At 48.7% G+C, this 12,925-nt stretch overlaps 1 protein-coding gene across 1 annotated transcript in view; it reads left to right on the top strand.

Moving 5' to 3' along the window:
• The window catches only part of LOC311356160 (protein kinase C-binding protein NELL1-like), a gene marked incomplete at both ends in the record, with an annotated part of 54,075 nt that overhangs the window by 40,264 nt on the left and 886 nt on the right, over nucleotides 1-12,925 (top strand). The window contains 2 exons of the mRNA XM_084475920.1: nucleotides 12,309-12,405; nucleotides 12,443-12,543. Coding sequence (XP_084332046.1) covers nucleotides 12,309-12,405; nucleotides 12,443-12,543 — 198 coding nt within the window. The remainder of the gene's footprint in view (nucleotides 1-12,308; nucleotides 12,406-12,442; nucleotides 12,544-12,925) is intronic.

Raw genomic sequence — 12,925 nt, 5'->3', positions numbered from 1 at the left:
GTCACCAGAAAATGCACCATGGCCAGCCTCCATCGTGCCTGCATGCATTGTTCATTCCTCACTGTTGCCCACAGTGATGGTCCGTGGAGCAAAACAGCTGCCTGGGTCTGTACCGTCATGAATGAAGTATCCTAGGATTCTACTGCCTTGGAAAAGAAAACCAACAACTTGGTGGGCATTTGTGCAAATCAGCGGAATTCCGATGCTATAGCAGCTAGCGGAAAGGATGTAGTGAGTGGCTATTGTGAGGTTAGAGGGCACACATAAACTCAAACCGTGGCATAACGTTCCAGCCCAGCTCCTCCACGGTCAGGGCGATCCACACTCCCATTACATCGTGCTTAATTAACCCCGATGGAGGCAGGCTGTTATTGCAGCAGCATCGGGCCAACGATAATGGTGATCTCCAGAAGATTCGGGGGGGGGGGGGGGGGCATGTGGCTCAGGAGGTAGAGCGGGTTGACTGGTAACCAGGAGGTTGCTAGTTTGATCCCTGGCTCCTCCTAGCCGAGTGTCAAGGTGTCCCTGAGCATGAATGGGTAAATGTTAGGCAGTATTGTAAAGCGCTTTGAGTGGCCACTGGTTAGAAAAGCGCTGTATAAATGCAGTCCATTTACCGTTATACAGGGGCTGTATGTTAGTATGTTAGTATTGTATCATGGCAAAATTGAGTATAAGACACTGTCTGATTGTAATCATTGGGGGATGAAGGATGCAGGACAGATGCCTCAACAGCATGAAGGTATGTAAATGCAGAGGCGTTTAGGCCTGAAGTAACCAGATGCTTAGCTAACAATGCAGTCAGACGTACATTATTCATCTCATTTGGCCCATAAATCACCCGGGGCCTTCACAGCCAACACTCTGTATCAATAGTTGACTCCTTTTGAATACCAAAAAGAAAGGGTTGCCATTGATCTCGTCAGCGCTATCCTCCAACCAATTGGGCCCCCTCCACATGGTGTCTGCCTCACTGGTGGGGTGTGAATTTCATTCAATGTCATTTCTTGAAGCCCGGTCCTCATGAATTCTTTCACACCTTCTCCCCTCTGCCGTTTTTTTCTCTCGTCTTCTCTCATGTTTCTCTGTGTTCTGTTGTCTCCTCCGTTCAACTTCATCGGCCATCCTGTTTACATCAAATGGCGTCGCATCTCTCCATGCATTGCCAGAGAGAACAACTAGAGAATGGCAAACATGGAGAATGGCAATTCTCCATTCTCCAAGTTTTCCATTCTCCAGTCGTTCTCTCTGTCTACAGTCTTTCTGTCGTTGTTTGTCTCAGGCTGCATGCTAGGGCGAGTGACAGTGTGCATCTGGATGTACGGTACTATAGCTGGCCAGCAGAGATTCAACCCCAAAGAAAAACGTCCACTTTACATTTACATTAAGGGCATTCGAGCGCTTTTGTCCAAATCGACTTTCAACCGTTCACACATTCACACACCGACGGCGGTGTCAACCAGCAGCTGGGGTGAGGTGTCTTGCTCAGAGACACCTCAACACTCGGGGATCAAACTAGTAACCTTCCGGTTACCAGCCAACCCGCTCTACCTCCAGAGCTAAGCCGACCCAACGAATGTGGACAAGCATGATTTGGTGGGTCACCCTCACCACCTTTGTTTTGACACGCCTGACTTCCTATGCCCGGTGGGGGGGGGGCACTCGGCACTGCACGGCCAGCCGGTGGCTGCCCTCGCTCTCCGCTCTCATTACATGCTCGGGCGGTGACGACGGGCGGTGTATCCGTAGCGGCAGATCTACGCCTCACAGATCTACATAATGACAGCGCCGCACGCACCATGCTTTGGTGCCGTGTCCAGCAGCCGGCGAAATGAGTCTCCGCGTTTCTTCCCTCATTAAAGGCGGCGGCGGCGGCGGCGAGGCGGAAGGATGGGTGCTGTGGGCGCCACCTCACCTGCTAAGCAGCTCGTCAAGCCGCGGGCGCAGGCTATCATTAGGACGGGAACAGGGGCTGCGGGCCGCGCAGTGGAAGGTTAGATAAATGACTCCGTCTGCGGCGGAGCTAAACATCGTCTGATGCTGCCCTTCTGCCGTTCGGCGGCCCTGCCCCTCTTTGCTCGTGGCACGTTCCGTCCTCTACTTCCGCCGTCGCCTCCTCCTCCTCCTCCTCCGCCTGCAGCAGTGTCCTCCGCCTCTCTGCTGGAATCATGAGCGTCTTCACGATCGGAGCGTCTTTGCCCGCAGCCTTTTCCTCGGCTTTCTGCACGTCGCCTAATTAAATGACAGGGTCGGGCTCAACATGTTCACCATCAGGCTGAAAACACTCTGACTCACTTCTGAGATGACGTGATGTCAATCGAATAAAAAGCCGTACGCAGTCGGTGTGTGTGTGTGTGTGTGTGGCGTGACTCGGTGACCGCCACGGCGTGTGCGTGTGTGCGTGCGTGCGAGCATATCAACGTGTCGTAACTCTGTATAGAAAATCATCCGAGGGGGAGGAGGGGGTGCAGCGGGAGGGGGATGCACCAACCGAGGTGGCGTGCGTTGTGTTGCGGCGTTCCTCCCAAGTCAGCGGATCGCGAGTGAGGCGTAAAGTTTTAATTTCCTGTGAAGGGCGACGGCGGCGGCTCACTGGAGCGGCGAGCGTTCGCTCCTTCATTACCTGATGGGCCAGGCACGGCGTAAGAATCCTGCGAGTGCCACCGCGGCATGAATCATAACGAGCCGATAGCAGGCTGATCACCTCACACAACGCCCTCCTCCACCACCCAGGCACCCGGGTCCTGTCTCGGCCTGCTTCCTGAGCCCGCCTGCCCAGCTGGCCTCCTCCCTACCCCGACCCCCACCCTAGGTACCAGGGAGTGTCAACAAGTGTCTGTTTTATGTTTTATGGGACAGGTGGCACGGCCTATCCCCACTGTGCTGCACGTGAGATGAAACGCAAAGCTGCTCATTGAAGGGGACGACCCCCACTCGCACTCTGACCAATGGGGAGGCTCCCCCCCACCCCCCCTCTCCTCTGACCACCCCCCCATCACGTTCTCCAATGTAGCAGCAAGCCACCGCTGGTGATTACTGCCTCTGCCCTATGCAGCCTAATGAAGGGAAAACCTAGAATGTCAATGCGTCGCAGATTTAAAAATCTCTTGGATTTTTTTTCTCTCTCCACTATTGATCCTTAGTTTCTCGCTCGGCGTGTGGGGCGGTCTGAGGCCCAGGCCCCGCCCCGCCCCCCCGCCCTGCCCGGGAGTGGAGGGATTATCGACCGCGAGAGAGCTGGAGCTCTGTGCTGCTCCTGCAACAATTAAACCCTGTTCATTATCCACACTGGAATCAGATTGCATCGACGTCGGCACTTCACTCTTGTAGCGATAATGAGCATTGCTTTGATTTCTTACCGGTTTTATTACAATTAATATTCTGCTGTTTCTTTTCCCTTCCCTGAGACTGACTCCTTCTTGGTTCTCCCTCCTCCTCCTCCTCCTCTGGGGAGGAGGACTGAACGAACTGACTCCTTTTTGGTTCTCCCTCCTCCTCCTTCTCCTCCTCCTCCTCCTCGGAAGGAGGAGGAGGAGGAGGAGCAGCACACCTGCCGGTGTTTTTCCGCTGAAACACACGGTTCTGTCACGATTAATTACTGCTCTCCCGACGACCTGCGCCGGAAGACAGCGCCTCGTCAGCCGCACCACTTGGCAGCCGTCTGCCGCCGCCGTCGCCTCGCAACGCCACATGTTCCGTGGGAGACAGCAAAATGCCGCCATTGTCGTTGTTGTTTCCGGATAATATCGTCTTTCGGGAAGGTGATCTGATGTGATGGTAGCATCGCTTCCTCGTGGCGCCTTGTTGGCCCTGCAGTGTCGACGTATCAAGGTTTAACCTCGGTACGTGGTCCCTTGTAGCGAGGTCTGCCATTGGCCCAGGTGCCATTGGTTCTGTGTATCCAGGTCTCCCATTGGCCCCATTGTCTCGGGTCTTATCATTGGTACCTTGCCAGATGTGATGGACCGACTGTGTATCGAGGTCTGCCATTGGCTGATTTGTCTCGGGTGGTACCACTGGTTCCCTGCCGGCTGTGATGGAGTGTGTCATTACCGCAGCCTCCCTGAGCCGTGCTCAGCGGAGTTCAGGACTCCCTAACCCCGCCTCCGCCGCCTGCAGCTGGGCTCCAACCCCCTGGTGGGGAGGAGGGGGGGGGGGGATGTACCCTGTGGCAGAAAGGGGCACCCGAGGGACACACACGCACAAACTGGCACACAGGGATGACAGTGCTATAGATTTTCTCTTATGAACAGTGCGATGGCCATTCCAGTGTATTACATGGCTTTTCCCGATGGCCTTTCGTCTGCGTCCTCAAGTTGATTCTCATCTTGTCTGCGCCATCTGAATGCTTGTGTAGAAGCGCCCGTGTTATGGTACAGGTTGGGCCTTTCGTTGAAGTGTCATCATTTGTATATTTACAGTTGTTATAGGTAATAGATATGGTGGATATATTTATATATAAAAGGTAATCTCATTCCAAGGCGCTCTCATCTCACGACGGAAAGCCTGGAACAGGTCCCTGTGAATGTGCGTTTACGGCGAGAGGGAGAGAGCAGGACTCCTGAGCATGCTTCGGATGCGACCAATTTCCGAGTAATACTGGTTTATCAGCGAGGTGGAGAGGGGGGAAGTTCCAACAGAGAGCTATCCGCGACATGTTTCCGATATTGCTTTGTCAAACTCTTTGTAATTATTTTCCTTGTCTGTGTTGTGTTGTCATGTTATTGTTGTCCTGGCTCCTGGGACTGTTAACCGTACTACACAATGAGGAGAACGAAGATTGCAGCGCTACAATTCATGTCCATCCCTCTCCTTAGACACAAGGCGTCAATACGTTTACCTTTAAAAGATGTAGTACCTGGTTAATATGGATATAACTGCTATGACTGCATGTATGCGGGGCAAATACACAAAGAATAATAATGAAGAACACGTGTAGTGGTAGCCAGGAAACGTATCCAACTAAAGCAGTACGGATTGCTTCATGGATCCTACACTGCAGTCAGCCGCTGCTCGCAAAGGGCAAGCCGTGAGAGGGGGCTCACCCTGCACTTAAATGGCACAAGAAACACATCATCACACATGCACACACACACACACACACACAGCACACAAGCATGCACATGCCTACGCACACAGACAGACACAGACATTCACACACACACACACACACACACACACACACACACACACACACACACACACACACACACACACACACACACACACACACACACACACACACACACACACACATTCACACACACACAGACTTACACAGATATTCACACATGCACACACGCACACCGCATGCACACACACACACACACACACACATATGAAAAGAAAAGGGTGGAGTACAAGCACCTACATTGAATTTGGACAAGCCCCTGTTCTGTCTACACCATGCATGAGTGGACAGGCTAGCGTGTGTTACCACCTGAATCTCCCTTGGCCTGTCCATCCCAGCCCTATCCCTTCTTTCCCTTTTTATCAGTAAAAGACAGAAGCGTCTTATCGGCGGATCGAGTTATAGTGGAGGTGAGGTAATTAAAGACACGGTGGAAGTAGGCCACGGACGTCCTCGGGGGAGATGGTTGACAGTCACATTAGGTTGGATCTACATCTACATAGTTTGCAGACAAGACCTATATTTCCTGCACCTTAAAACCGATTTGAAAGGTATTTGGGTCATAGATATGCCTTTAACTCGGTTCCTAATGCGGCACGCTGTCTTTGTGGGCGCAGCGCTACACACTTGTCATTTTGTCAGTAGGATGGCTCCACTTTGTGTGCGCCGAAAGCCGGGCTCGGTGTCTCTGGTTGCGTGTTGTTCCACACGAAGTACACGCCTGTTGATATTTTTAACATGAGACGCTAGTTGTTGTCAGACTCACTAGTCGTTGTATGTTGGCGGCTGTGTGATGTTTTCAGTGCTTTTATTGTGCCTTCTCTAGCTGCCACCATGTGAAGTTTTGTTGTTCTAAAATATAGAGGATTGTCAACATCCGGCAGTGATACCAGTGTTTTTGTTAATCGTCATGGGAGGATATTACTTTTGTAATGTTTTATTTGCGTTTTTTAAGGCTGTAGACTGGAATTACACCTTAAATTAGCATATACTGAATTAAGCAAAGGCAAATATTGCATTTCACCAAACTTGTTCTGCCCTTTTACTTATGTCATTGTTCTGTGTAGCATAGCAAGAGTGATATCATCCACAAACAACAACAACACCAACAACAACCAAAAATATTGACACGTATTTTGATTCGAGGTGTGAAGGAAAAACACGACTTTCACCCCCCAACTGGTAAACAAACCCATAATTATTGTTCCGATTATTACCATGATTTATTTGTTAAACTGAGAAATACCTTGCAGACACGCAGGAGCAGCATTGTGCGCTGTCTGGAGACAGGAGGCAGCTCTTGTTCCTGTACCACGGGGGGGCTGGCTCTGGTTTGAGTGGCACCGTGGGCCTGGGCTGCTTCCAGGGAACACACTTCCAGGCGGAGCACAGACAGATTGACAGACACCCCATTAGAAGTCGGGGGCGGTGGGGGGATAATGGCCCCGCTTCTGGAAGACGAGGGGGAAAGGGAAGACGATGGCGTAGTGAAAGAACCGGTGAGATTTCTGTACCCCCCCAAAAAAAAAACCTATACGGAAAGAAATGGTGTGTCGTAATGATGCTCTCATGTCTGGCTTCTGGAAGTATCTTCTCACTTTCTCTGTTCTAGCTGTCAATAGTTTTGTGTTGTTTTTCGGCGGGGGGGGCTTGTGGCACACAGTACAGCTCAATGAAAGAACTTGAATGCAGGCACTCAGAACGATTACTTGAACGATTGCAGAGTGATGGAAGACTGTACATTCTCTGCTCATAGATCTCACTCACTCACGCACACACACAGACACACACCCACATACTCTCTCAGCAGACACACACACACTCACAGACACACACCTGCATACTCTCTCAGCAGACACACACACTCACAGACACACACTTACATACTCTCTCAGCAGACACACCCGTCACAATCAAAGCTCTTTCCATTCAAATTCATTGTGTTAAGCCGCCCTCCTCCTACCTCTCCCCTACCTCTCCTCCGCCTCCCTGCTGACAGACACCTTGACACATCATTCTTGACTCTGCGTCTCTCGCAGACGGAGAACATGGGCGGCAAACAGTGGATCATTAGGGATGCAGGCGCTCGAACAAAGCCGACTTTAAGGGATACTTTAGCACGGCAGACAGCTATTGGCGGAGCAAACAACAGAGCCAGTGATTGGGATTAGGTTTTTCTCCCGGCTGCCAAAGAACCGTTAGGCATGAAAAACATTTGTGCCTTTTTTCTTTTTTAAACAATTCTGCTCGGGGGACGAAAGCCTTTGATTGTGTTTGTGCTTCAGTGTGTGTCCTCAATCTGGCTGGCTAATAAACAACATCGCGTCGAATCAAAGCGCTCCCGTGAACGGATGCCGCGCTCGCACAGGACTGTATGTCGGGTTTTATTTTTTTTTGTGTGTGGCTGGTTCTTCCAAATACTGTCGGTAAATCAGCGGGAATGAGAGGCGGCCTGGCAGCTTATTCAGGTGACCTGTCAGCAGAAGGCGGCGGCCCAGGCAGCCAGGCCCAGATTTATGCAGCCATCCCTCCGTGGCTTCCTGTGGCCCCGGCGCGGCCCGGTAACATAGTGCCGGACATTTTCTCAGGGCCTTCCTCTGGTTACTGCCTCGCCACTCCTGAGAATGATGGCTCCAACGCACACCCCACGCACACACCCCCACCACCACCACCAGCACCACCACCACCAACACCACCACCCAAGTGCCAGGGTTAGATACACATCTCGCATACACACAGTGGAAACAGTGTGTCTACTTGTACATGTGTACACACACTCATCATTTACACACACACACACACACACACACATAATGTACACACACATATTGTAAACACACATAATGTACACACACAACATTTGCACACACGCGCACACACATACACACACACACACACACACACACACACACACACACACGCTTCATTGACACCGTCCAGCCCTTGCAAGCCCAGGCATGAAGGACCCCCACATGGACGTGTGGCTCAAAGCCCTTTGAGTTCTGTGAAATGTGTCTTCCCTGTCGGTGGTCTCTCCTTTGGATGAGGCGATGTCAGAGTGTCAGAGTGGTTGTGTGTGGGCACGCTAATGGAATGAGACGTACATCCTGTCGATGGATATTGACAGAGCACACATGCATTCATCATTATCTCAATGCTATGGTATTTACACGCACAATCCGATATAGGCAAGTATTAATTGTTCCTGGTCCAACATCACAACCACCCAATCAGCAGTTACCTCAAAAACGACCAATCAGCAGCGAGTCCTGTTTTGCAGCACCGTTTTGAATCTCCCCCTCCCAGAACTGTGAGCTAGCTTGCTGCTGCAGACCTACTGTGCAAACGGTAAGTTAAGTAAATAACATACAGACCATATATATGCCTGTTTTAGCTAGTTTAGCTATCGTATTTAGCTAAATAGAATTGACCTTTGTCAGTGCAAATGTGCTACACGAGAGTCTGATTTAAGCAAGCTTTAGCTTGCCTAGCTAGCTGGTTTTAGCTAATGTTAAGCTACCAAACTGCATTAAATACTTTGATAACATACAGTACATATTAGTATGATCGATGTTGGTGCAAAGCCTAATTTTAGCTAGCTTTAGCGCCCTTAGTTAGCAAAATTGAATTGACTCCTGTCAGTGGGACTGTGCTAGCTTTTGGCTAGCTAAAGTTAATGTTATCATTGACTCTTGTCAATGCAAGAAGGGCACAATGTGTGGTTAGATTAAGGTGACCAGATTTCTGAGACAAAATCCGGGGACATTTTGGGTTCAGCGGTGTAAAAACCTCCAAAATGTAGTGTTTTGTCATAAAAAAACTAAAACGGGGACACTGGCCTTACCATTCACAAAGCAGTTTCTCTCACTCTATTTATCCAAAATGGCAAAGGAATTGATTAATAATTATGTTTTTTTAAAGTAGTAAATTCTGAGATCAAGAACATCCTTAAAATCAGCTGTAAAAAAACACTTCACCCAAACTAAGGCCTCCTCCTTACACCATATGATTTTCACAAGATTTGGGGAAGACTTTAAAATGGAAAATGCCACACTTCAGGTTATATGGTTTTAGAAAATATATGGTTTTAAGGGGGTTGAATCAGTTTTCCCTAAATGTGGGTGGGAAGTAGCAAGCAGCTAACCTGCCATATATTGTTGTACAATATTAATATTAGTTATTGTGAATGGTCCCTAACTTGAAATATGTGAATTATTAAAAATATATATACATTACAAATGAAGGCCAACATACCTTACACCTTATTTACCTAACCCAATGTATTATACATGGGCAGCACAGTAATGAGGTTGGGACATGTGTCATGCCATACACTGATTTATATTTAGACTAATTCCATGTAAAAGTGGGAGTGACCCACCAAAGAGTTTTTAGTGAAAAACAAAAAGTGGTTGCACTCAATTCAGAAATGAAGTTTTAATACAATGGTCTTTACAAAAACTAACTTAATCACACACACACACACACCCAGCGCACACACACACACACACACACACACACACACACACACACACAACCCCCCCCCCCTCCCCCCAGCACACACAGAATTCTACAGTTGGGACACAACATGCAAGTGAATCAAACAGTTGTGTCTGTCAGACAAACATATCTGCGATCATACACACACATCGTAGATAATACACATATAAATTCATCGTTAAATAACATAACATACAGCATGATAAACAGTAATACTTACAAGAACACCTTCGGTTCGCCAATCGTATTCAATCAATGATATTCCTGCTGTGTTTACACCATAGCTGGCTGAATAGATGCACGAATGCCATGAAAGTACCGCGTAGGTAGGCTGTAGCCTCTCGCGAAGGGAAGAAGATAGTTCTACCACGCAGCTATGTACATTCTAGAGGGGCATTCTACTCTGATCGGGGCTTGTTCTGGCTGGCTTTAGCCTGTGGCTGTGCGAGCAGTAGGCTACGGTGCGCAACTATATGTCTTTTGGTCAACATTTTCGTTTTTTCATTTTTTCCTTTATTCCAATTTCGGATCTTTCAGTCACAGTGAAAACTGGGGACATTTCCGGGGACAGCAGTAGCCGGGGACAGGTCACTGAAAACGGGGACTGTCCACGGAAACCTACTAGTCCAGCGTTCTTTCCATCGATTCACAATCAAATCCGTTCTACTTTATCAGTAGGGGGAATATCCATATAAATAGAAATCCACTCTGTTTTTTTTTAACACACAAAGCAGCATCATGCATGCATTCAAAACACGCACCAAAGCCGACCGAAGCAAGCATATGTTGAGAGTCGGATCAACGACAGCGACACAAGATGGACATAAGGACTTTTTTTTCAAAGAAGAGGAAAGTAAGTCAGAGTTGCCCAAGTTTTCCATTGAGTGGCCAAACAGCTAAATTGCGTTCTTCCATGGCCAAACACAGCCAGCTTTTCTGATAAGAATGTTAGGACCCTTATGAGACATTCTCTGGCATTAGCAATATTCAAAGTCACAAAGATCAAATATTCGTGCCTAATAGCCTACTTTGTTGTATAAAAAACCTAGCCTATATATCATCAAGACATATAAACGTTTTCAATGGCTGTTAATATATATATATATATATAATAATAAAAAAAATATATATATATAAATAACATAATAGTAGTCAGTAATTGCAGACCATGCCAGCTCCAAGGAAAATCAATGAAAGAGGGAGATCATTTTAATTCTAAAAACATGGTAAAATGCACCAGAATGCGGGAAATTGCATCTACTTCTTTCAATTTTTTTCTGGGGGAGGACCCCTAGACCCCCCTACAAATATGTCCCCCCCACTGTCAAAAAGCTGATGACGCCCGTGCTGGTCACCTTAGGTTAGATTTAGCATGAAGCATTAGCTGCATATTATTTTACTGGCTCAACATTAGTTAGACTTGTTGTCCCTGGCTTGTTGTCCCTGGCTCATTGACAAGAGTCAATGATAACATTAACTTTAGCTAGCCAAAAGCTAGCACACTCCCACTGACAGGAGTCAATTCAATTTTGCTAACTAAGGGCGCTAAAGCTAGATAAAATCAGGCTTTGCACCAACATCGATCATACTAATATGTACTGTATGTTATCAAAGTATTTAATGCAGTTTGGTAGCTTAAGCTAGCTCGCTACGTTAGCTAGCTACGTTAGCTAAAACCAGCTAGCTAGGCAAGCTAAAGCTTGCTTAAATCAGACTCTTGTGTAGCACATTTGCACTGACAAAGGTCAATTCTATTTAGCTAAATAAGCTAGCTAAAAACAGGCATATATATGGTCTGTATGTTATTTACTTAACTTGCCCGTGGCCTCTCCGTTCACACCCACACACTGAAGTAGGTCAGGTAGGAGGATGGGTCAGGTAGGAGGAGGAGGAGATCAGGCGCTCAGAACACTTAAGCCGACCGCAGTGCCTGGGAAGTGAGTGTGAAGACGCGCAATACCCTGGACGTTTCTGGAAGTGTGTGTGTGTGCTTTTATGCAACTATGTGTGTAGGTTTCTTGATGTGTGTTTTTATGCAACTGTGTGTGTGTGTGTGTGTGTGTTTGTGTGTTTCTGGAGGTGTGTGTGTGTGTGTGTGTGTAGGGAGGTGTTTCTCTGTGTGTCTCTAGGTGTGTGTGTTTGTGTCTGTATCCTAAGATGTGTATGTGTTTCTGCAAGTGTGTGTGTGTGTGTCTGGAGTGTGTGTGTTTCTTGAGGTGTGTGTGTGTGTGTGTGTGTGTGTGTGTGTGTGCGTGTGTCTGGAGTGTTTGTGTTTCTTGAGGTGTGTGTGTGTGTGTGTGTGTGTGTGTGTGTGTCAATAGGTGTGCTCTTAAGCCGGCCATGGGCTATGCTCCGGCTATCAATGCGGCGTTAGGGAGGCAGCAGCCCGGACTGGCTGTCATGCTCCAGGGCCGGCCGGACAAAGAGCCCCCGTCCTCCGTCCCCTGTAGGGGGGAGGGACGGGACAGACACACAAACACACAACGCACAACGCACAGGGCGGCCTCTATTCAGAGGATTTATTCCATTATTCATCGGTAATGGTTTGGTTCTTGCTGAAAACCATTTCCATTCTCCCCACCTCTATATTTTGGCTGCCTCTGATTTGACAGTTCTTTCTCTGTGTGTGTGTGTGTGTGTGTGTGTGTGTGTGTGTGTGCGTTTGTTTTCGTGCCAGGATTTACGAGCGGCTGATCGACCCGCCGCAGACGGAGCTCACGGCCGGCAGCGGCGTGTGGCTGGGACAGCACACCCACAAACACGGCCTGTTCAAGGTAAGACCCCGCCCTCGCCTCCACCCTCCACCCTCAGGGCTCCGCATGGCCGTCTCAGCGCTGGGCAATGGGACTGGACACGGGGGTACGTCTGCCCGGGCTCTTTGTTTATGGGGACTCCGGGAGAGGCTCGGGGAGGTTAGACAGAAGAACTGCGGTCGGCTCTCAGTGTCTGAGTGCTGTTGTGCCGGGGCCTTTGTTGCAAGCAATCTCTTATAAGAGAGAGAGAGAGAGAGAGAGAGAGAGAGAGAGAGAGAGAGAGAGAGAGAGAGAGAGAGAGCCAGCGCCAGCCCTTTTGCTCCGCTTATCCTCCCCAGATCCTCCCGAATCTTTGTCTTTAACTAAACTAATTCTCTAAACCCGCTACACTCCCTCGCAGCGGGAGGAAGCTACACGGGAGGAGTTTAGCGCAGGGACTACACTAAAGTGTTCCCCCTTTCTTGGGTTTCGCATGCCATCTACTGTACTGCATAAACCCAACCACCACTAAAACACCTCTACTCTCCAACACAGGCACGTG

This window comes from Micromesistius poutassou (genome assembly GCF_964030765.1).
Source record: "Micromesistius poutassou genome assembly, chromosome: 12".
Taxonomy (NCBI): Eukaryota; Metazoa; Chordata; class Actinopteri; order Gadiformes; family Gadidae; genus Micromesistius; species Micromesistius poutassou.
The sequence above is the reverse complement of the archived record's forward strand: the minus strand, read 5'-3'. Positions and strand labels throughout refer to the sequence as shown.